This window comes from Chlorocebus sabaeus, chromosome 7 (genome assembly GCF_047675955.1).
Source record: "Chlorocebus sabaeus isolate Y175 chromosome 7, mChlSab1.0.hap1, whole genome shotgun sequence".
In the NCBI taxonomy this organism is placed as follows: Eukaryota; Metazoa; Chordata; class Mammalia; order Primates; family Cercopithecidae; genus Chlorocebus; species Chlorocebus sabaeus.
Window position 1 is genome coordinate 98,282,612 of NC_132910.1, and position 22,916 is coordinate 98,305,527.

Consider the following 22,916-nt stretch of genomic DNA (forward strand, 5'->3'; position numbering starts at 1 on the left):
TCAATATTGAGGCTATCTAATTTTTCTTCTTTAAAGTTCTATTTTTCTCTATGCAATGATCCTTTGGTTGTATGCTTACAAAATAAGTAGAAGCTTCAAGTCTCTCACATTTGAATTGGTGCTCTTACAGCAAAGAGAGTTGTTAAAAAGAGATGTTCCTCTTGATTCCCAGCCTTCAGGTGACTGAGACTCTCAGGGGTGATAAGCCTATATCTTGGGTGAACAATCTGTCCTCAAAGGAAAAAATCTTCATGGCTCTGGAACTCTGGCTTTAAAAAGTTCTTTTTTCTCCTTGTTTCCTCTCATCCACCTTGTTGTTATTAACATCTATGTATTTCAGATTCTAAAAAGTGAAGACCTCAGCAGAGACTGAAACACCGAATATTCAATAGTGAAAGATGTGGTTAGCGAGTATCAACAATTCCATCTCTTTCCATCTAAATGCGGTTTAGCAAGAAGCAGTTCCACAGAATCCATCTCCTACGGGAACTAACGTTTATGATTTGCTCTAGATCAGGCCCTGCTCTAGGTGCTTTTCATGTATGAACCCATTTAATACATCAGTCATATGCATGGGCACTCTCTTTATCTGCAGTTTTCTGTGAGGAACAGTTAACATGTCTAAGTCACGCCACAGGACAAAGCCGCCGAGCCTGTTCTCTTTACTGTTAAGTCATACCATCCTCTTCTGTAGAGTGCCCAGGGAAGATTGCTTAGAGCTTCTCGAGAAGTCATTATTTCTGCTTATCTTCTAGGAATGAGTTCCTAGAGAGTGGGGTCTTTTGTTCTTGTGTGGCCTGCCACCACCCTGCACCTGCTGACCTGGACCATGGGTGACCATAACCATGAACCATCAATAGTTTCTGCTCACCCTTCCATATTCTGACTTCTGCTAAGCCCTTCCTCTGGACTCTCTCTTCTCTGGCCCACAGTAATCCTCTGCGGTAGCTACCAGAATGATCTTCATTTTATAGATGAGAAAACTAACAGGCACAGAGGTTAACAAACACGTCAATGTCACAAGATCAGGAAGACAGCAGAGCTTGGGGTCAGTCTGCCCCAAGGAGTCCAGCTTCAGGGCCCATGCTCTGAGCTACTATGCCAAGCCAGCTGTCTTGATTAAAAGGAGGGCTTTTCCATCCCCCCAGCTCATGGAGGGCTCCCAAGGCCAGAGTAAAAACCATTTATGGAATTTCTGTTCTACTCTGCATTTGTCATACATCCTGAATTCTTGGACTGGTCAGGAGGCAACAAGAGCCTGTTCAAAGAAAAAAGTGTATGGAGAGGGGATAGGGAGACGCCATAGCTTTTATGACATTTGTATGAACGTTCTGTCTCAATCCTGAAGCAATTAATGCATAACAGAAAAACAAAATCTATTCTTGGTCACACGCAGTGACTTATTTTGTAGTATCTGATTTGAGATCTGCAGTGGTCAGAGAGCATGTTCTTATAAATGGCCTGTCCTGGGCATCACAAGCTTTATAATCATCTCAGTCTGTGCTGTTGGAAGATGTTTTTATTTGCTACTGAGTCAACTATGTACCAACTTTTACATCCCAGTCCCTCCCCAAGGAAGAAAGAAAAACCTCAGAACCTCAGTTTTTAAAGCCTGATAACTGGTCAGTCACGTCCAATTCTAAGTGACCCTATAATAATTCATATTGAAGGGAAAAGAAGATTTTCTTTGCTTTGAGGTTTGCAGCTATTACAGACCATACTTGTAAATCCCTCATTTCTGTCTAGGACGGGCAGGAGATGAAGGAGAGGAAAAAAATCCTTGGCCTCACAGGATGGGATGAGAGGAAAATTAGCACAAAGTTTTTCTTTGTACCATTTGTACCATTTTAAGATGCCATGACAATAACAAAAATAACGTACAAGTAATAGGATTAAGTAGCAGGGGATATTAACATCTGAAATGGATAAAGAAGCATAAGTTCATTATATTTTCATGGTTGTGTATAACTGGTCCGTTTCAGTTTGTGATTACAAATTGTAGCAATTCAAAATAACATTTGTGTGGTGTATGTTCAGTTTGCAGGATTCTTTTATATACATTATCCCATTTGAGCCCCCCAAATGAGCATCATAGCCTTGTAACAGGTATGAGGTTTGTAAATTTAACAAATACACAAACACAGACTTAAAACAGGGAACTGGCTTACCCAGGATCACAGTTAGCAACAGGTCAATCTTGTACTTGAACCTATGTCTTATAGGTTCACAACCCATCTTGAATATAGGGGAGAACAGCCTTATTTTGTAGTGCTAAGCTGGTGAGGCCTGGGGCAGTAGAACATCTGTTATTGTACTGTGACTTTATGTGCTGATGTCTTTAGGGACTGATGTCTTTGGGTGAGAGTGTAAGGGGATGCAGGCTACATGGCCTCAAACATTACGGTTTTTTTTTTTTTTTTTTTTTTTTTTTTGAGATGGAATTTCACTCTTGTTGCCCAGGCTGGAGTACAATGGCATGATCTCGGCTCACTGCAACTTTTGCCTCCCAGGTTCAAGTGATTCTCCTGCCTCAGCCTCCTGAGTAGCTGGGATTACAGGTGCATGCCACCACACCTGGCTAATTTTTGTATTTTTAGTAGAGACAGGGTTTCACCACGTTGGCCAGGCTGGTCTCGAACTCCTGGCCTCAAGTGATTGATCCACCTCGGCCTCCCAAGGTGCTGGGATTACAGGTGTGAGCCCCCGCACCTAGTCCAAGATTTTTTATTTCTTATGACTATATTTTATACCTTTTTCTGCTCCTCCTGTTCCATCTGACTGTCAGCTATCATTTTTGCTGACCATGGTGTCTCTAGAGCAGTGATCCTCAAAGTATGGTTGGTGAAGCAGCAGCATCAGCATCACCTGAGAACTTGCTAGAAATGCAAATTCTCAGGCCCTGCCCCAGACCTACTGAATCAGAAACTCTGGGGATGAGGCCCAGCCATCTGTGTTTCAATCAGCCCTCCAGGTGATTCTGCAGCTGCTAAGTCTTGGGAGCCGCTGCTGCACAGCAATGATTCCCAACCTTGGCTGTCCTTGGGAATCCCCCGAGGAGCCTCAAAGACTACTAATGCTTATGTCCCAACTCCAAAGATTCTAATTTCATTGGTCTAAGACACAGTTTTTTAACCTCAGCACCAGTGGTATTTTGGGCAGGGTGATTATTTGTTGGGGAGGGCGGGTCTGTCCTGTACATTGCAAAATGTTTAGCAGCATCCCAAGCCTCTACCCCTAGATGCCAGTAGCACACCCACCCCCAGCTGTAATAATTAAAAATATCTAAGACATTGCCAAGTGTCCCCGTGGTGGTGGGGGAAAGGATGGCGGCGAAATTGCCCCCTGGTTGATAAGCACTGGCCTAGGGTGATGGCCAAGGTACTGGGATATGTAAGAGGTCCCAAAATCATTCTAATATACAGGCAACACTGAGAACTATGCCTCTGGAGAGTCTCTATTAATGAACAGCTCTGGATGTGCAATGGGCTAGAGCACAATAAGAGCTAAGCTTCACACCACTGGTGTAAAGTGAGAATCAATCCCCCTGTAGTGAAGACTCAGGCAGTTTGCTGAGGACTAAAGCACATGAGCTTTACGGCATAAATTTCACAACTATTTGGCTGCTTACTTTCTGGTTGTCAGGTATGTTCCAGAAAACTAATGTAAACAAGTATGTTCCCCATACTTAAGAGGTCCCAGCCAAGTGAGATCTTGCATTGCACTAAATATAGTGGTGAATGTACATCCTGCATTTGGCTCTATCCATTCTACAAACAGGGTGCATCTCAGTGTATCATACGGTACAAGTTCTTACCTAAATCTGTTTTTGACAGGTTAAAAAGTGCAGCCTGTCAATTTTATGATGTTGATTTTGATACAGTCCAAATCAACCACACAAATGCAAAATTTCTATATTAATCTATGCCGTTTAGAAGCACTTTCATTTTCAGGTGGGGATCAGGGGCTTTAACTATATTTCAACTATAGAAAACTCCCCTGAGTTAGAATAAAGGCATGCAAAATCCTGGCTCAGCAGATTGCCTTCTATGTCTCCATGATTCTTTCTGTGGTGTTCTTCTGTGATCTGCTTGAGAAGAGGAGAACATGATGTACATTTAGACCACAGGATGTGCCTCACCTCCAACGGCCTGCCTTGCAGCTCTTAGGAAGGTGGGCAGACTCATCACAGCCCAGAGTGAGATGTCTCCAAGCAGAGAGTGAATGGCAGCCTCTCTTCAGCCTAGACTCTTAAATAGCACAGTATTCTCCCACTTCCTCAAACAACTCCATGGCAGGTTTCTTTAAACATAAAGAGTGTTTATGTTTAAACTACTCACCACTTTGAGACACTGATAAACAACTTTCAAATAGAAAATAAATTTCAAGGTGAATGTGTTTTCAGGTTAAAATTAGTACTGTCTCATTTCAAACTATGAAAATACAATCTGATTTAAAGAGTTGGAGTCATCGATTCATCCAACACCTACTTGTGCTAGGTACTGCATAATGTCCTTGGAAATTATAAATACGAGGGTGGCAAATAATAAATATTAGGGTACATAGACTATTTTGTAGCAAAAATAAGCTATGACTGATCTGAGGTGCCTAATTAACCCTTTGAACCAATACTACTCGTCAGGTTGTCAGACTCTTTTGCTTTTTTTTTTTTTAATTGAATTGACAGTAGCTTAACATTAATGAAATCAGTGAGTTCTTTACCATGGTCTAGGATGTATTTTCTTAAACAGTTATGTATTTATTCCTCTCCTACTCTATTTCATTAGCATGCTTTTAAAAATCAAAACTTTTTGATTAAGCAATAGAATTGCTCTCCAGAAAATTACTCCAGGAAAAAAAGACCATAATACATTACTAAAACAAATTATTTCCATATGTTCCCACTTGTTTTCTTTTTGTAAAAAAAAAAAAGAAAGAAAGAGGGAAAAAAAAGCATATGTTTCTATGTACGTAGGATGTTTTCTCAAAGAAAACGCACTTAGCAATTAACAGTGGTTGCCTTTGGGCAGGGAGTTTGGGGGCCTTGATTGGAAGGGAGACTTAACTTTTCATTATATAAGCTTTTATACAGCTTAATTTTTGCCATCTTATGTATTATATTTTTAAGTGCTAGTAAATAACAGGATGCATTCCCAGTAGTCCTTCAGAAGCTCCAAGTGTTTCTGCTAAATATGAGAAAACCAGTGAGCCCCACTGTTTGCCTCCATGAGGACTCCTGATTCTGCTCCAGCAAAGCAAGCTGAAAGGAGACTTTGAATGTAGGACTGCTCCAACAATGGTTCCATGGAAGAGATTAACAAGCAGGTTCTACTTGAGGTTAGATAGTTAATGAGGGCCTCTTTGAGGAAGCCACATGGAACCAGAGAGGAAAAGGAAAAGAGGGGGACGTTGCCTATAGGCAGGGACCTAATTTCTTCCTAGCAGCATTGGACACTTACTACCCATACATCCTTTCAAAATGAAGGAGATACAAGTTAGGGAAGTCTATACAGAGATTTCACCTAATAATTTTCTCCAATGATTTCTTTCCTTCCCCTTTATCTATAATTCCCAAGAAGAATCAGTGCTCACTCCTAGGAAAAGGAAAAAGAACACCACCACCACCAACACCCGTTTGTCTCAAAGAAAGACAATTCCATGACCTTCTTGCTTCCCACGGATTCCATGATGTCTTTCCTCTCTGTCCTTCTTTATGCCTAACCCTAACCTAATCTTAGTTAAAAGTTTAAGGAAGCATGTAAAAGGAAAAGATATAATTGAGATTGGAAGAATCGAGAGAATCCATGTTCAGAAAATCCATGGTTTTTCTGGATCATTTTCTTAGCACTTGCCACTGAGACCTTCACAGGATTTCAAAGTCTCCCTTAGTAAGCAAGAACATCTTTTTCTTTTCTCTCATTGTTAGATGTGTGAATTGGGAAATCCATACATGTGGATTATCAGGGTCCTCTTAATCTCTGGAAATGAACAAACAATTCAACTGTTCCAGAGCATATCCCATAACCGTGCCTACACTGTTTCAATTACGTATCTGTGGTCTTTGAAGAATTATAATTCTAGGCCAGAATTCTAAATTCTTACTCTATAAAAAGTAGTTTTCAGGTTTTCTTGTTTTTATAGGGTGATTCATCCCAGAAATAGTGTTTTACGTCTTTACTTGCATTAAGCATTAATAACCAGCAGTCAGCAATGGCATAATTATTTGTCAGCTTCATGAAAACCATAAGAAATGAAGGCAGTGTTTGTGCGAAGAGTTTTGTGGTTGTCCTTGGACAAAAGTTTATGAGGAAATTTTGAGAAGACACCAATCGAGACTGTTTATAGTGAGATGAAGAAGAAACCAGAAGCACAATTGGATTGAAGAAAAAGGTTCTTTTCAAAAACTATTTAGAAGAAAGGGAAGTAAGCTTGAAAACTAAAGAGAGAAAACTTCTGTAATGAAGTTGTATAGGGTCTTAGCCAAAAATCACAGAATGAGAGACTTCCCTGTGTAACCAAGTTCTCATTCTTTATCTACGGGGTACTGGTTTCCTAATCTCTTTCAATAGACTGGTGTTATGGATCACACTGACCATGAAATTAAACCTCACATCATCTTTTGAAAATAGTAGAAAAGAAATTCAAAGCCTAGCTTAGAGTTACTATGGCAAAAAGAACTTTTCAAAAAAAGAGAAAAAGGAGTGTTTGTCAGGTTAGTAGAATACTGTTTCCTAGTGAGTTAAGTTTAAATTGGGTCACTAAGCAAAAAATTAGAAAGGAAATCAATACCATTTTCACACTTGAAAAGGCATCATATTTTCAGCAGGAACTTCCTTCCCCCTTTTAGGTAGCTGAGCTATTATTTAAGCCCATGCTCTTAGTACAATACCTAATTAGACAAATACAGAGTACTGGTAGCTATTGTTATGTGTCTGCTACCCAGCACAGCCACCAGAGGGTGTCCACTCTTGCCTTGCAAACAAGATTGGAAATTGTCAACATGGAAGAACAGATTTTTCTGCAAATGATGCCAACAGAGCAAGGTAATCACATTTTTCTGTATAGTATGGGGAAGTTTGAGCCTGAATAGAGAAAAACCACTTACATCACATCTACTGAAGCAGTCAGCCCCTTAAGCACAGAGGAAAAGGTAAGTGGCTTTAGGTGTTAGCTACCTGCCAAAATTAGTAGCTTCTACACCACTTTGTTTTTTTCTAGTATTCTCCCTAACCTTTCATAGTTTTGGCTGCTTGTCAGGAGATAATATAATCTGCCAATTTCAGTAGTTGAAATTATTTGCTTTACCCATGGTTTAGTAAGCACAGATAAAAAACCACTGTCTGCTTCTCAGCTGAGCTGTCTCCCAAAATCCCAAACTTTTGCTACTGTTTGAAAAGTAGGCAGCATGACTAGTTGATGTGAGATCAAAGGCACATCTCTTGTGTTATTAAATTGTGTTATATAACTGTAATATATTTAATATATAAGTATGTATTATAGTATTAATACACTATATTAAGTATGTATTATATATTAAATATATATCACAATAGATTCGTATGTTACTATATATTAATAATTATATTATATTCTCTATATCTTTCCAGACTAAAAATTGCTGAGGCTTTAAAATATGAAAGAAAAAAATAACAATAGTAATACTCTTTTGCTACAGTGCTAACTGAAAAGCACTGTGAATAAAATTTAGAAGCTGGGACGCATAACTAGAAATGTAAGTGCCCACATGCTCCGTGCCAGCTCTACCACTTCTTACCACTGTGTCTCCTTCTTTCAGCTGCTGGCTGGGCGCTGGCCTTTTGATCACAATGACTTTGGCGTATTTCTTTGCAAGCTGTTCCCCTTTCTGCAGAAGTCCTCAGTGGGGATCACCGTCCTCAACCTCTGCGCTCTTAGTGTTGACAGGTAACGTGGTTCTTTCCCTTTGCTCTTTTGCTGGGCTTAGAAAAGCATTTTTCTCAAAAAGAAGAGAAGTCAAGAGAATTGGTGCCCAGGACAGTTGTTGATATAGCTTCAAGTGAATTAAAGCATTAACCACCTTGCCTTTGCTGTTTAGAATTACCTTCCACATTTGCTGATTATTAGCCATCTTTGGCTCAGACAATTATGTACATAGAACATTTTATCAATAATACCCATTTGATACCCTTTTGACAACAAAGGGAAAATTAACATATTAGATGGAATAAACTTTGTGAAAAGGAGATTCCAGGATATGCAAATCCTATATTTGACTTGGTAAATTTATCATTAAAAAATGATGATACTGTTCAATTATATCCGTAATGTTTAATTAATTGAATGAGAGGTAAGTGCGCCATATTGCTATGTTCTTCTCCCTGCCTTTTTGAAAGCCTGAAATGTTTCATAAGTTTTAAAAAGAAGGCAACACCAGAAGCATCCCTTTTTCCAATTCTGAAAACTCCATCAAATGTCCCTTAGTCTTTCCAGAATCCGCACACATGATTGTTAAGAGTTCTCTAAAGAAGCCCTTCTGAATTCTGTGAACTTCTAGATGGTATTTTCTTTACCTTCTGGTTTTCATAGCAGCAATGATAAAGAATGAAATTAGGAACTTTATAACACATTCTGTGGTACTCTTATATTTACTATAATCTCACACAAGTGGTGTATAATGGCCTGTTTAATTAGCCTACATACAATTTAAAAGAGGTTTTCATTCTAACTTATTCCGTGACACTTTATGAGGGAACCTGAGTCTCATCATTATAGAAATAAAAGGCCCACTCTCCTAAAGAACATTAAAGTGTTTACAGATATTCTGTTATTTTACATTTATAATTATTGTTAGGACAAAAATTGTTACTATTAAAACATAAAAATGTGCATTCAGTCAGTAATTAGAAAATTAGAATGTTAGCCTTGTTATAAATTTCTGTCAGCTGGGCACGGTGGCTCACACCTGTAATCCTAGCACTTTAGGAGGCCAAGGTGGGCTGATTGCTTGAGCCCAAGAGTTTGAAACTAGCCTGGGTAATATAGTAAAACCCTATCTCTACCAAAAATACAAAAAATTAGCTGGGCATGGTGGTGCATGCCTGTAGTCCCAGCTATTCAGCAGGCTAAGGTGGGAGAATCACCTGAGCCCAGGAATGAATAAATAAATAAATGACTTTAACTGTGAAACACAAAATAAAAATCGTTAGTATTATTAAAAACAAAACACAAAAAATAATTTCATTAGTAATTTAAAATGCAATCATACCATTGACAAAAATGTTCCCACTGCAATGGTAAACCCAAAGATTAGAAATAATTTTATCATCTATTAATAAGACCCTTCACTGATTTGCAGGAAAGCCTAGGGTCTCTCTGGGTTATGTCTACATTATATTAGATGTTAAAGGCTGCTGCATAAAAACACTTGCATACCATAAGTGGCAACTGTATAAACTCCACTTGAGTAAATAGATCATGGTACCTCAGACCATAAAAAGCTGAATAAACACTTACGATGTGGATTTGATTCACTAATAAATTCTCACTCTGATGTTCCCACTCCCAGCATCCCAACATCATTTCTTCTTTCATTCAAAGTGTTCTATTATCTAAAAACTAAGGCATTAAATCGCCTCTTTTACATTGCTAATACAAGTAAAATTTTTCCTGTATTCATCAAGCTGCATATCATCAAGTTACATTTCTTTCAGAGATGTAACCATGTATTTTCATTATAATATCTAATTAAATTTTTTAGTTATAACTCTAAAATTCATGTAGAGAAAAGAAATGGGAAAATAATCATGACATTTTGAAAAAAGATCAATGTGTCCCACACACATGTTCTTCCTATATGATTTTTCTTTTTATTAAAATACAGGGTCTTGCTCTGTCACCCAGACTAGAATGCCGTGGCCTATGTGGTCATTTTAAGTGCTAGAAAGCTACAGTGTTTTAAACAATATAATGCAAACCCATGAACACACTGACAAATCATTGGGAAAACTCGACTCGGGCTGGAATACACAAGAATGTATTAATAATATAGGCTGAAATCACTTTGAATATAATCAGGGAAGGAAAGTTTTATCAATAAATAATGCTATTTAGCCATCTGAGGGAAAAAGCATGTTAAAGTCCTCTGCCACATATCAATAATAATATTTATAATTATTACCATTTATTGAGTATTACCAAGTGTTAGGCCCTGTTGAAAATACTTTACAAAAATTAGTTTAGGGCTGGGTGAGGTGGCTCATGCCTGTAATCCCAGCACTTTGTGAGGCCAACGTGGGCAGATCGCTTGAAGCCAGGAGTTCAAGACCAGGCTGCCCAACAGGTTAAACCGCATCTCTACAAACAATACAAAAATTAGCCGGGCATGGTGGCAGGCACCTGTAGGCCCAGCTACTTGGGAGGCTAAGGCACAAGAATCGCTTGAACCCAGGAGGCGGAAGTTGCAGTGAGCCGAGATTAGACAACTGCACTCTAGGCTGGGCGATGGAGTGAGACTCTGTCTCAAAAAAAAAAAAAAAAATTAGTTTATGTAACTGTGATAGTTGGTGTGTTATCTCCACTTTACAGGTAGGGAAGCTGAGGTTGAAAGAGATTAACCAAGTCAGCATGGCTACTAAGTGCTGGAGCCAGTAATCAAATGTTGGTAGTCTGCATTCTTAACCACTATACTCAAGCACGTAAAAACTCAAACCATTGTTGACGAAGAAAGTCAAACTCTGAAAAACAGTTGAAGAGACATATTCCGAACCAAATGTGAAGATCATGACCCATGACACAGCCTCAGGACGTCCCGAGAACCTGTGCCCAAGGTTGTTGAGTTACAGTTTAATTTTATACATTTGCGGGAGACAGAAGTTACGGGCAAAAACATAAATCCATACATGTAAGGTTTACAGTGGTCTGGCCTGGAAATGTGGGACATCTTCAAGTAGAGGGTGGGCGAGGAGGGCAGGGCGGTGCCTCCAGGTCACAGGTGGATTCAAATATTTCCTGGCTGGCATTTAGTTGAAAGAGTTAAGTTTTGCCTAAAGATTTGAAGTCAGCAAATGCTGACAAGAAATGCTTGGGGTTAGGATAAGGGGGTTGTGGAAGCCAAAGTTCTATGTAGATGAAACCTCCAGGTAGTATGAGAATAGATGGTAAACGTCTCTTATCAGATCTTAAAAGGTGCCAGACTCTTAGTTAAATCTCTCCTGGATCAGGAAAAGACCTGGATATGGAAGGAATTATCTACAGAATGTAAATTTCCCCCACAAGAGATGGCTATACAGGGTCATTTCAAAATAGGTCAAATAAATATATTTCGGAGTGAAATACTTGTATTTCTTTCAGGGCTTCTCTCTGTCATGTGATGCTATACTAGAGTATGGTTGGGATTTGGTATCTCACTGCTACAGAGAGTCTGTTTTATTGTCTTAAGATCTATTTTAACGTTAATGCTGGCCTGTTGTGCCTGAATTCCAAAGAGAGGAGAGTATGAAGAGGCAGGTCCGACATCCCCTCCCCATCATGGCCTGAACTCGTTTTTTAGGTTTCTTTGAAATCCCCTTGGCCAAGAGGAGGGGTCCATTCAGTTATTTGAGGGGCTTAGAATTTTATTTTTTGTTTATACCATAAAGCAGTAGAAGAAAATAGACTATCTTTTTGATCTCTGGAAAGGGAAGGAAGACCCTTCTGAACTTTAAAAGAATGGTAGAAATTCTGGATAAAATTATAAATGTATTTTATGATATAGTACTTTAAAACCTTCAGATTAAACATTCATAAAACTTAAAAAAAAAAAAAAACAAGTAATAAGCTAGGGAAAATATTTGTCACTCCTCTCACAGGCCCAGGGGGCAGAGCTGGTTCCTCCTCACTTTTTTGTTCTGCCTCCTCTTTCTTCTTTGGGGGGATCTCGGAGCATCATGCCCAGCTTCAATCATGCCCAGTGTTGAGTCGGTGGGGGAAGGTTAGGTCATAGATTCCTATGTCTAGTGTTGGGTCACCTCACCCATACCACCTCCTCTCTTCATCTCATGCATGAAGAACAAGAAATAAGATGTTCCATCACGATAAATAGTTGTGTATCAAATGAAATGTGAGTCATTCTTAGTTAAAAGGAAAGCAAGGACTGAAGGAGGAAAGAGAAGGAAAAGAAAGACAAGAAACAAAGAGAAAAGAAAGAAAGAAAAAATAATGCCAAGAATCTATCTCATTAAGATTTGATCTGAGTTGTAGATCAAGGAGATGAACTATTTTAAAATTCCACTCTCACAAACAAATCAGCCTTAATCCAAAAGGTTTTTCCTTGAAAATAAACTTATCATTCTTTGTTCCCCAGACACACACTTTACTATTTTACATTTCATTTGGTATTGACCATAAGCTCCAGGACTTGTATGTAGGGAATCTATTTGACATTTCTATTTCAAAAGCTTTCACACGAGAGAATGAATCATTCACACTTAATTCCTGACGATAAGATTCCATTTGCTTTAACTCTTCATTTGGTTGCATTATATTCTACTACAAACAAAAAAAAAACACTTCTTCAAATAAAACAAGGAATAAAAAGAGAGTTTGGAACCTGTTGCAGTTTGTGATTCCCTACTTTTGTTTTACGAGCTGAATAAATTATGGCCCAGGACAAAGAGTTCCCATGATTTTTTTACACAGTATTTTAAAAATATAATTATTATCTCACATTTCAGAGTTGTCTGAAAGAAAATGAGAGAACCCGTACATCCAAGTTCTATAGGATTTCTTTATTACTTCATTAATCAATGATTACAGAATGATGTAAGATCAAAGAAAAGATCTAGCTTTCTCACTATCAGCTTTTAATCTGAATAAGGGAAACAGGACTGAGAGAAAGCACAAGATTTCTGCCAGAATGGATAGGCTTTCGTTGCTAATTTCACTGTGGACTTGTCTCAGTTTAACCTTTTGAATAATTCTCCATGAATCGAGCTTCACATCCTTGGTCACTTGAGAAAAAGATAAATCAGGAACTGAAGAAATTCAGAAACAAATTTTGACCCCAATCCAGCTTTCTCGGTGAAATATCTTTTTAATTCTAAGGCAGTATACTTCTATAATGAATAAACTTTTCCCAACAAAAATGAATAACCAGCCATTACCAGCTATTAAAATAGGTATTTTTACATGCTGAAAGTGACAAGTTTTATATATTACTTTGAGTTTGTTTGGAGGCAAAAAAAAAAAAAAAAAAAGCAGCAGCAGGAGCGGGATAGGAGGGATCACTGTTGCTCTTTGCTAAGTTGTGTTAAAGTGGAAGATGATGATGATGGAGTCAGACCAGTAAAAAGGTCTGGGTACAGATCCAACTTGTTAAAAGTTGCCTGGGGAAGAAGGCTGTAAAAAGATAAAACTCTTTTAACAACTATTCCAGAGTGATGTGTTATTAGATACTTGGAAAAGTTGCAAAGATCCATTAATAAGGCAGCTTTGTTTTATATGGCTGAAAACCTGACGTCAGTTCTTGAACCTATCATTTCAAATAATTGCTCAGTGGTCTGTGATATTCTCAAAGACATATCCTAACTCAAGAAACATGAAGGTGGTTTTCAGAAAAACCTCTTTGTTAGAGTTGGACTTGGTTTCTCCTTATTTTCTTGGTGGTATGGTTTTCTATTGCATCATGACAATAGTGAAGACACAGAAGAAGGATCTGAGCCAGAAGACATGAGCGAGGAACTGAACAAAGTCCAAGGCTGGCTAGGGCAATAGGATCTTATTTGGGGGTCTGTTCACTATTGCACTGAGTTATTTGTTCTTTTTTCTTATTCTATTGTCAAGATAAGGCAACTGGTTAATTTTGCTACCCCATTTATCTTGGATAACTACCCCAAAACTTAGCAATTCAGAACAGCAACCATTTTATCATATCTCGCCATGTTGAAGGTCAGGAATTTGGGCAATTCTTCTGCTCCTTGTCACTTCAGCTGGGGTTGGTGGACTTCAACTGACTCTGAACTTGTTTCAGAGGTCCAACACACACATGCCTGGCACCTTAGCAAGGACAGCTGGAAGTCTGAGCTCAGCAGAGCCCATCTCCCCCTCATGTAGTCTCAGGGTCCTCGCAACGTTTTTGCTCCAGCAGGCTCAAGGCTCCTGTCAGAAGCCAGACCTGGAACTGCAAAACATCATTCTAGCCACACTCAATTGATCAAAGTAGTCACAGGTCAGTTCAATTTAAGAACTCAGCTGAAGAAGTGGTAAAGCATTTGCGGCTCTCTTTTAATTCACCATACCTGATTCTCTTCTAAATTGGAATTGGCCAAGCAGTTGCAGTGGCTCAGCCTTAGAAGGCCAAAGCAGGAAGATGGCTTGAAGTCAGGAATTCGAGACTAGCCTGGACAACATAGCGAGATCCCTGTCTCTACAAAAACCATTTTTAAAAATTAGCTTGGCATGGTGGTGGGCACCCATAATCCTAGCTACTTGGGAACCTGAGGTAGGAGGATCCCTTAAGGGAGCACGGGTGTTTGAGGCCGCAGCTATGACTGTGCACTGCACTTCAGCTTGGATGACAGAGTAAGACCCTGTCTCTAAAGAAGAATTCTTCCTGCTAGTATTTAGCTTCCAAACCTCCATATGGTATGAGAGATATAAATCATTAACAACCATTACAAATGATCAAGTTTGCTGTTAATTAAAGATGCGCAGAGGTCAAGATAGGGGTGGCACTGTACCTTATGGAAGTGGCAAATAAGAATAAATAATAAATGCTAACACAGGCAAGCATTCATTGACAGGCACTTGGTAGAAACTTCTTTTTTAAGGCACTTCAGCCACCTATTTATTCCCTGATCCAGTAATCCTACTCAAGATAATTAATCCAGAAAAATCATTCAGAAAGAGAAAAAAATTACGTGTACAAACAAGCTTATAGGGGTCTTATTGACAGCTGTGAAACACTAGAAATGATGTGAACATAGAAAAAAGATTCAAGTAAATTATATCAAAATCTTGTTATACTGTGTAGCCATTAAATTGATAAGTGCCATACCCATGTAGAAACATATGAGTATTTTTAATGTAAATAAAGCTAAAATTTAAAAATTGTGAGTCATATGATTATAGTCTATTCAAACTATGCCTATGAGAATAAAAACAAGAAAAGAGTAAAAAAAATAGATTTTGTTGAAGTGATCTTTTTAAGTTTTATTTTATAATGTTTTAAAGTTCTTTCAAGAATAAACATTTTTAAACTTAATGACTGTCCCAGACCACATCTTCAAGATTCAATAAACATGCATTAAATGCCTCTGGCCTTGATAACAAGTAAAAATCTATTTATAGATACAGGCACTAACAAACATCTTTACATGAATAAAATATATATGTTATACTTTTATTTTGGCCTATCACATGACAGGGTACAAGGTGATATAATGGGAAAAGGCTCTACCAGGAGTTGGCAGCGCTGAGCCGTGGTCCAGATGCCCCAGGTTCACTGGAGACCAGGCAGAGGATGTGGCAAGATGCCAGTTCTCAGGTTCCCAACTGGAACATATGGGGCAGAAAGATCAGCCCATAAATCTCTCCTTTAAATTATTGAATCTAGACCTCTAAAAGTATTTGCTTTTAATCTGTGGCCTAATTCATGGCTAGCCTGAAAAATAGGAAAATGATCAGAATGTAGTGTGTTATTAGCTTTAGCCAATTAAGGTAAGGTAAGTTTACACAGTACATCTGTGTAAACACAACTCTTAGAATTATGCTGACTGATTCGTCACCGGAATTCCCTAGAGATTAAGAATTCCCTAGCCAATTAAGGTAAGGTACATGCATGGTAACATACATGAAAACGCCAACAAAAAGACACTTCATTCAACAGGTATTTATTCGGCATTTGTGGTTCTAGGTATTGTGACCAACATACAAAATGTCAGTCCTTATGAAGCTTACATGCTTTTTTTCACTTTTTTTCTTTTCTTTCTTTTTCCCCCACCCCCCCCCAAACAGGATCTTACTCTGTCGCCCAGGCTGGAGTGCAGTGCCATGATCACGGATCACTACAGCCTCAACCTCCCTGGGCTCAGTGGATCCTCCCACCCCAGCCTCCCAAGTAGCTGGGACTATAGGCACACACCACCATGTCTGGCTAATTTTTGTATTTTTGTAGAGATGGAATTTCACCATGTTGCCCAGGGTGTCAAGCGATCACCCCCTTCGGCCTCCCAAAGTGCTGGGATTGCAGGCATGAGGCAACGCACCCAGCTGGGAACTTATATTCTAAAGGAGAGGGGAGAGCATAGATGATAAACCAAATAAATAAATAGAGCATAGTAGTGCTTTGGGGGAAAATGAATCAGGGTGAGAGAAACAATTCTGGAGGGGGAGTTGGCAAACTTTAGGGTTTCTGGGGAAGGCTTCGTGAAAAACTCCAAGTGAGTAAAAACCTGAAGGAAGTGAGGAAGCAGCTCTGAGGACACCTGTGGGCATTCTCACAGGGGTGGGAAGCCACTGGGGGGTTTGGAGCAGAGGGTGCTATGGTCTGACGTAACAGCCTCACTCCAGTTGCTATGTTCAGAGTAGGCTGTGGCAAAGCAAGGTGGACATAGGGAGATCAGTTAGGAAGCTATGGCCATCATCAAGGCACTGCGATAACAGGTACGATGGTGAAAAGTGGTTGCCTTTGGATATATCTTGAAGGAAGTTGTTGCAAGATTTGCTGAAGGATTGGATGTGTGGTGGAAGAGGAGTAAAATCTAACCCAGTGTTTGGGGCCAGAGATGGGAAAAACTGCAGGAAGGTTTAGTGGCAAGGAAAACAAGGGCTGATTTGGGAGTGTTTAGATGCCTATTAGGTGTCTTAGTGGAGCTCGCAAGTAAGCAGTTGGAGATACAAGTCTAAGGTTAAAGGTGAGGCACCAGGCTAGAGGTATAAATTTAGGAATTACCAGTAGATGGATAGTTAAAATGATACTAAAGCCATGAGACTAGATGAGATCACCAAAGGAGAGCGCATAGATAGAAAAAACGTCTGAGCACTAAGCCCTCAGACAAAACCAGTGCTAAGAATTTGTGGAGAAACCAGGGTCCAACCAGGTAAATGAGAAGGAATGGCCAGTAAGTCAGAAAGAAAACTGGGAGACTGTGGTGAAAACCAAGTGAAGAAAGCATTTCAGAGAGAAGGGATTCTTTCTGGAACAGCAGTTGTCAGTGGTGGAATCTACACTTGCAGATTTTCCATGACAACTGAAGATGTCATAGATACACAGAGAGAGATGTATATACATACTGACTAGATGGAAGGCTGTTTATAATTGCACCTCATAAGAAAAGCATATTTGTGTGTCAGTGTGTTGTGCCATTATATTCCAAATAGAAATCAGTTTTGAAACATCCAGTGTTTCATGGTTTCCATACCTTTCCCCACCTTCATGATCACAAATGATTGTTTCTAATTGCTCTTATGGTCGTTTTCCCCTTATCTCATGGAGATGTTATCAAGATCTGTGTGATTATAAATGGAAAATATTCCAATTCTCAGCGAGTGGGTTAATGAAGGAGCAGACTGATCGTGAATTCTTTGCTAAACTAGACTCTAAAAATGACTTCTACTTATTTGTGAATGTTGAATTTACATTGGATTATGGATGTGTAATATTCTGGGAACTCATGGCACTTTATAAAAATGAAGCTGGTCTGTGAATATGTTCACCATAAGAACATGTTGACCACATTTTATTCCTTAAGCCACTTTTTACCCCAAATCCTGGCAGGGAAATCAGGCTTTCGTACTCTCTATTGAAATAGGGTGTTTTATTTAAATCACCTTCCCTGGTAAACAACCTGAGAGAAGGGAAGAAGAAATAGATGTAACTCCGTTGACAGCCTTGGGATATAGACATCCCATCTCCATTCGTCTTAGCTTTTACTGGGTATCAGGCTGCCAGTTTAATAAGGGAACAAAGAAAAATAAACAACGATTTTTATCCCACTGGACAATTTATGGAAATAACCATAAATTTTAAAATTCAATCTTGGTTAGATCATAAAAGGATTTTCTTGGTCTGTTTGTATAGCTGTATTTTATCCCATTTTGAAATAATCTGGACTTTTTTGAGATTTTTATTGTACACAAATCTTATTTACCCTAAAAATCTTTTATAAAACATTTCTCCAGCAAATTGTGCTATACAGTATGCCATGTGGCATCATCATAAAATACACAAATCTGTACATGCTCATCTCTAGGGAATTCTGGTAAAGAATCAAGTCAGTATAATTCTAAGAGTTGTGTTTTCACGCATGTACTGTGTAACTGTACTGAGACAGTACACTAAATGTAACTGATGGGGCTCGTCTTGGTGGATATGGGTAGCTTGTATGTTGCCTTGGCTTTATTGATTAATCTTCTACATTACTTGGTATGTGCTGCAAACCCATGAGCACCTGTCTCCAATGCATTTGGTCTGTTTTACAGCCTTCTTCTGGCACTATTTAATGAAAACTATAAAAAGAAAATGTTTCTTTTCCACTACAGCAGCAACAAAAATTTCAGGAATGAGGCCACAAAAATACCATACCATGTCACAGGCCTCTTCTTAATAGTAAGTCTAAAAGCAGTTAGCATCAGACCATCACATCAGGTCAAAGAGCATAGAATTTCTAAACCAAACCTTCCTTACACATAACATTTAAATGTGATTATTATCATTAAAATAGTGAAGTAAAAAATAAGGTGAGCATAATTTCTTATTACCATATAGTTTTTTGACTGACATAATTGTTCAGTCACATTTATGTTATATACTCTGTATGAACCATTCTTTTCTGTTAGATTGTAAACCCCAAAGGTTAGGAACCAAAGTATTTTTAAATAAGTTTTATCTACTCTAGCACAGGGCCATAATGGGAGTGATATAGTCCCTCTTTAACATTTACCACAAATAGGTATTTACTAAAACTGCCACCTGGTACAAGCCCACTGTGCTCACATTTTGGGGGTGAAAGAAGGGAGGAAACAATGGAATATCTGTGGTTATTATTCACTCAAGGATATCTAGGCCCACTTCATAGATAATGCTTTAAGGTTTCTTTTTTTATTTTATAAAGAGGAATAAGATATGACTATAACAAGTATGAGCAGCTTTCATGATCCCTCCCATCCATCCAATTTCTCCCCCAGCTTAAAAGACATAGGCACAACTGTCTGTTACTGCCACATTCTAAACTCTCTTAAGATTTCACTAGACCAAATGAAGACCTCAGACTCAGGCCTGCCAGGCAATTGATTTCCAAATGGGTGGAACTCTTAAAAGCCCCACTTGTGGCCGGGTGTGGTGGCTCATGCCTGTAAACCCAACACTTTGGGAGGCTGAGGCGGGCAGATCACAAGGTTAGGAGATCGAGACCATCCTGGCTGACACGGTGAAACCCCGTCTCGACTAAAAATACAAAAAAAAAAATTAGCCAGGTGTGGTGGCAGGTGCCTGTAGTCCCAGCTACTCGGGAGGCCGAGGCGGCAGAATGGCGTGAACCTGGGAGGCGGAGCTTGCAGTGAGCTGAGATCCCACCACTGAACTCCAGCCTGGCAGCCTGGGCGACAGAGCGAGACTCCGTCTCAAAAAAAAAAAAAAAAAAGCCCCACTTGGTTTTCATATCAAGACTCAGAAAATTCCTAAAAAGCCAATTACTGGTATTGGCAATGGGGAGGAGCTTCCCAGCACTTACAATTTTTGTTTAATTGAAATACATTTAAAAGTTCCTAACAACTTGGTTCCATTACCGTTTCTTTCAGGTACAGAGCAGTTGCCTCCTGGAGTCGTGTTCAGGGAATTGGGATTCCTTTGGTAACTGCCATTGAAATTGTCTCCATCTGGATCCTGTCCTTCATCCTGGCCATTCCTGAAGCGATTGGCTTCGTCATGGTACCCTTTGAATATAGGGGTGAACAGCATAAAACCTGTATGCTCAATGCTACGTCAAAATTCATGGAGGTACTAAACGTTTAAAATGAATTAACTGGGGAAGGGAGGAGGTCCTCCGTTAGACTTCACCATCTTGAGACTTGATGACATCACCACAATGCCAAGTGTGGTTTATTTTGTCAAATATTCCTCAGTTGCCTGAAAAGTAGTTAAACCTGTGTCTAGATTCTTGAATAGAACAGTTATTTTGGCTTTCACTCTTGTATTATGCCACAATGGTAGACACATCTGTTATTCTGCACCAAACCACTAAGAATACCAAAGCAAATTTACTAAGAAAGAGGGACTAGGGGTGTGTGTGTGTGTGTGTGTGTGTGTGTGTACATATGATATTTGTTTTTGTAATAATGAATACAACACAACAATTTCCATCTGGAAGACATACTGATGTTTATCTTATGTCACTTAGGGTGAAGCATATTTCTCACATTCTTTAAAGATGAATTTACTAATTCAAAGTAGAGAGTAGTACTTACATGTACTTATATTAGAATGGTTTCTATGTCTAATATACAAATAATATAAAATTGTAGAACTTTTAAAAGAATATTTTGGTTTAACAAATTCAGTTTTTTTTTTTAAATACACCTCACCATATTAACGTTTTTCTGAAAAGCTTAATCACATGACTGAGTGTTTTGGGAAACCTATTTAAAATGCATCTTTTCTTTGCAAAACTAGTTACACGTGGACTGAGGAGGAAAACCAAAGGGATAACTATTTCTCTTAAATCAGCGTAATTTAGTGCTTTGATGTAAGTTTCATGTAGCTCACATTCCACATGTAATTATTTACAGACATCTCAAAGTATGCTTTCCCAACTTGGAAAATTCACAGAATTCGTGGTTTTACAGTTGACCAGTTATCCTGCTTGGAAATTCTTGTTTTAAAATTAAAAGTGCTCATGAAAACTGCCAAACCAACAGCTTAAAATTGAAGTTTCTTATTGGGTCAGTCTTCAAAGTGAAAAACAAAGCAGACAGTAGGAGACTGTCAGAATTTGGGCAGTGTGAATAAGCAATCTAGATATTCCAGACGCAAACATTAGAGAAAAGAGGTTCACTATAAGAAGAAGCTTACTAATCCTTAGAGCCGGACAAAATGAAAGGGGCTGTTTCTTAAAGACGGAGTCTCCTTTCTAGACATGTTCAAGTAAAGGGTAGCCACCCTTCAGGCATGGGTAGGCCAGACGGTTGTAGTAAAGGGTATGAGTTGAACAGATAGTTTTTTAGAGTTCATTCCAAGTCTGAAGTCCTGTTCTTTTTTTCTAAATTTATTTCCCCTCTTTTTTCTATTCTTGCTCTTCAACTTTATCCTAGACTGATGAGAGGCCCCTCTCTACCCATGTGGATGACATCAGTTCCAAAGAGATGCATTACCCGTTTCTCTGTGGGCCTTTGCCATGGAGGGGGCAGGGGACTCCATTCAGCCCTCTCAAGGGTCAGCCTCCAGACCCTCTGCAGCTGCTTCTGGGTCATTCATACCCAGTCAGCAAGTGCACCAGGAAAAAGAGGATACAAAAGAAGGGAGAACGGGTGCTCAAAGGAGTGTTCGTGTTGTACTTCAAAAAGAAAGAGAGAGAGAGAGTGCTTCTGACTTTTTATAAGTTCAGGACTGAAATCTTTCTACAGTGTGTTGGGAACAGGGAAATGTTTGTGCAAGCAGTTTAGAATAAACCAACTCCTTTGGGAGCTTGCATTTAACCTGAGGATAGAATTCAGGGATCTGTGAACTTGGTTGGAAAAGAAACAACATGTTTATTTTCACTAACTTCTAACTGAATTTATCATTTCCTTCCATTATGAATGTACCCAACAAATCACCATAGTGTTTAACAGTATCATGACTTTTTCAGTAATAAAAATAGCAGACATTTTCATACCATGTAACACTTGTGTAATCTCAAAATATTATTTATGCTCATCAGAACTTCAATACTTCAATAGTTCGGTAGTTATTAGAACCATCATTAGGTTTGTTATTTGTGAATAAACACAATATTACTATATCAAAATTTAATTTCTAATATTTTGATAGCTGTGCGTTAATGTAATTGGTTTCCATTGCAATCTTATGTATTTTATTTTATGCATGTAAAATTATTGTTCTCAGAAGGGATTATAGTCTTTACCAGACTTCCAAAAGGGTCTGTGGCATAAAAATAGTCAAGAACTCCTCCCCCAAATTTTTTGTCTTTGGGAACCATTTTTAGATTATTTTAATAGACATGTTATAAATGCAGCCCACTTCGCCTCTTTCTATATTCAGAAACTGTCGCATTTTTTACAGAGCAGCATGATTTTTTTTTTTTTTTTACTGTGGGAACTGCATTGTCCTTAGTAAATTAACAATCTGAAGAAGCATTATAAGGAAAGAAAAAGCATATCTTCCCAAGTTGGTGATTAATTTCGTGGGAAGAAGAATTTAGATATCATTTTCCATTTTCCATTTTTATAGGGTATTAAGTTTTCTTCTTTAAGCAGACATAAAACTGAATAACCTTAGTATTTATAAATCCCACCCAGTTAGATAATACCAGATATGCCCCAGTTGAGATATGCTGCTTCAATCGTTTCCAGGTGGTAAGTATTAAAGGAGGGAGAAGAGTATAGTTATTGATGTTCAAAGTGGCTGGCTTTGAGGTCACATAGCAGGCATACCAGGCAGAGGGTTAACCCCTATTAACCAAAGCTACACAGACAAGCCATTCATAACCTGTTTCAGGTTAAATACACTTTCACCACAATAGTCAAAAGTAAAGCAGGCGCTAACAAAATGTTGAGGTTCATCAAGAAATAAAGATAAATATATATATTCTTTTGTCTCAAAATCATGTTTTATGAGCTTTAGAAGGACATTATTTTTATTGATTAGGGCTCTTCCATTGTGTAGTTGAAACCTTCCATCTACGAAAATATCCTTGTCAAAATAATTTTTGTAAGTGCAGTTTCTTTATGTGTTGTTTAAAGCCAGGATA

At 38.6% G+C, this 22,916-nt stretch overlaps 1 protein-coding gene across 2 annotated transcripts in view; it reads left to right on the forward strand.

The window, feature by feature from the left end:
* The window catches only part of EDNRA (endothelin receptor type A), a 69,179-nt gene that overhangs the window by 31,585 nt on the left and 14,678 nt on the right, over positions 1 to 22,916 (forward strand). Inside the window, exons 3-4 of one of the 2 annotated variants that reach the window (XM_073017664.1) lie at positions 7,793 to 7,920; positions 14,096 to 15,146. In XM_073017664.1, coding sequence (XP_072873765.1) covers positions 7,793 to 7,920; positions 14,096 to 14,150 — 183 coding nt within the window. In that variant the 3' untranslated portion in view covers positions 14,151 to 15,146. Of the gene's footprint in view, positions 1 to 7,792; positions 7,921 to 14,095; positions 15,147 to 19,749; positions 19,949 to 22,916 lie in introns of those variants that run through there. The other variant, XM_007999934.3, reaches the window with a different exon arrangement.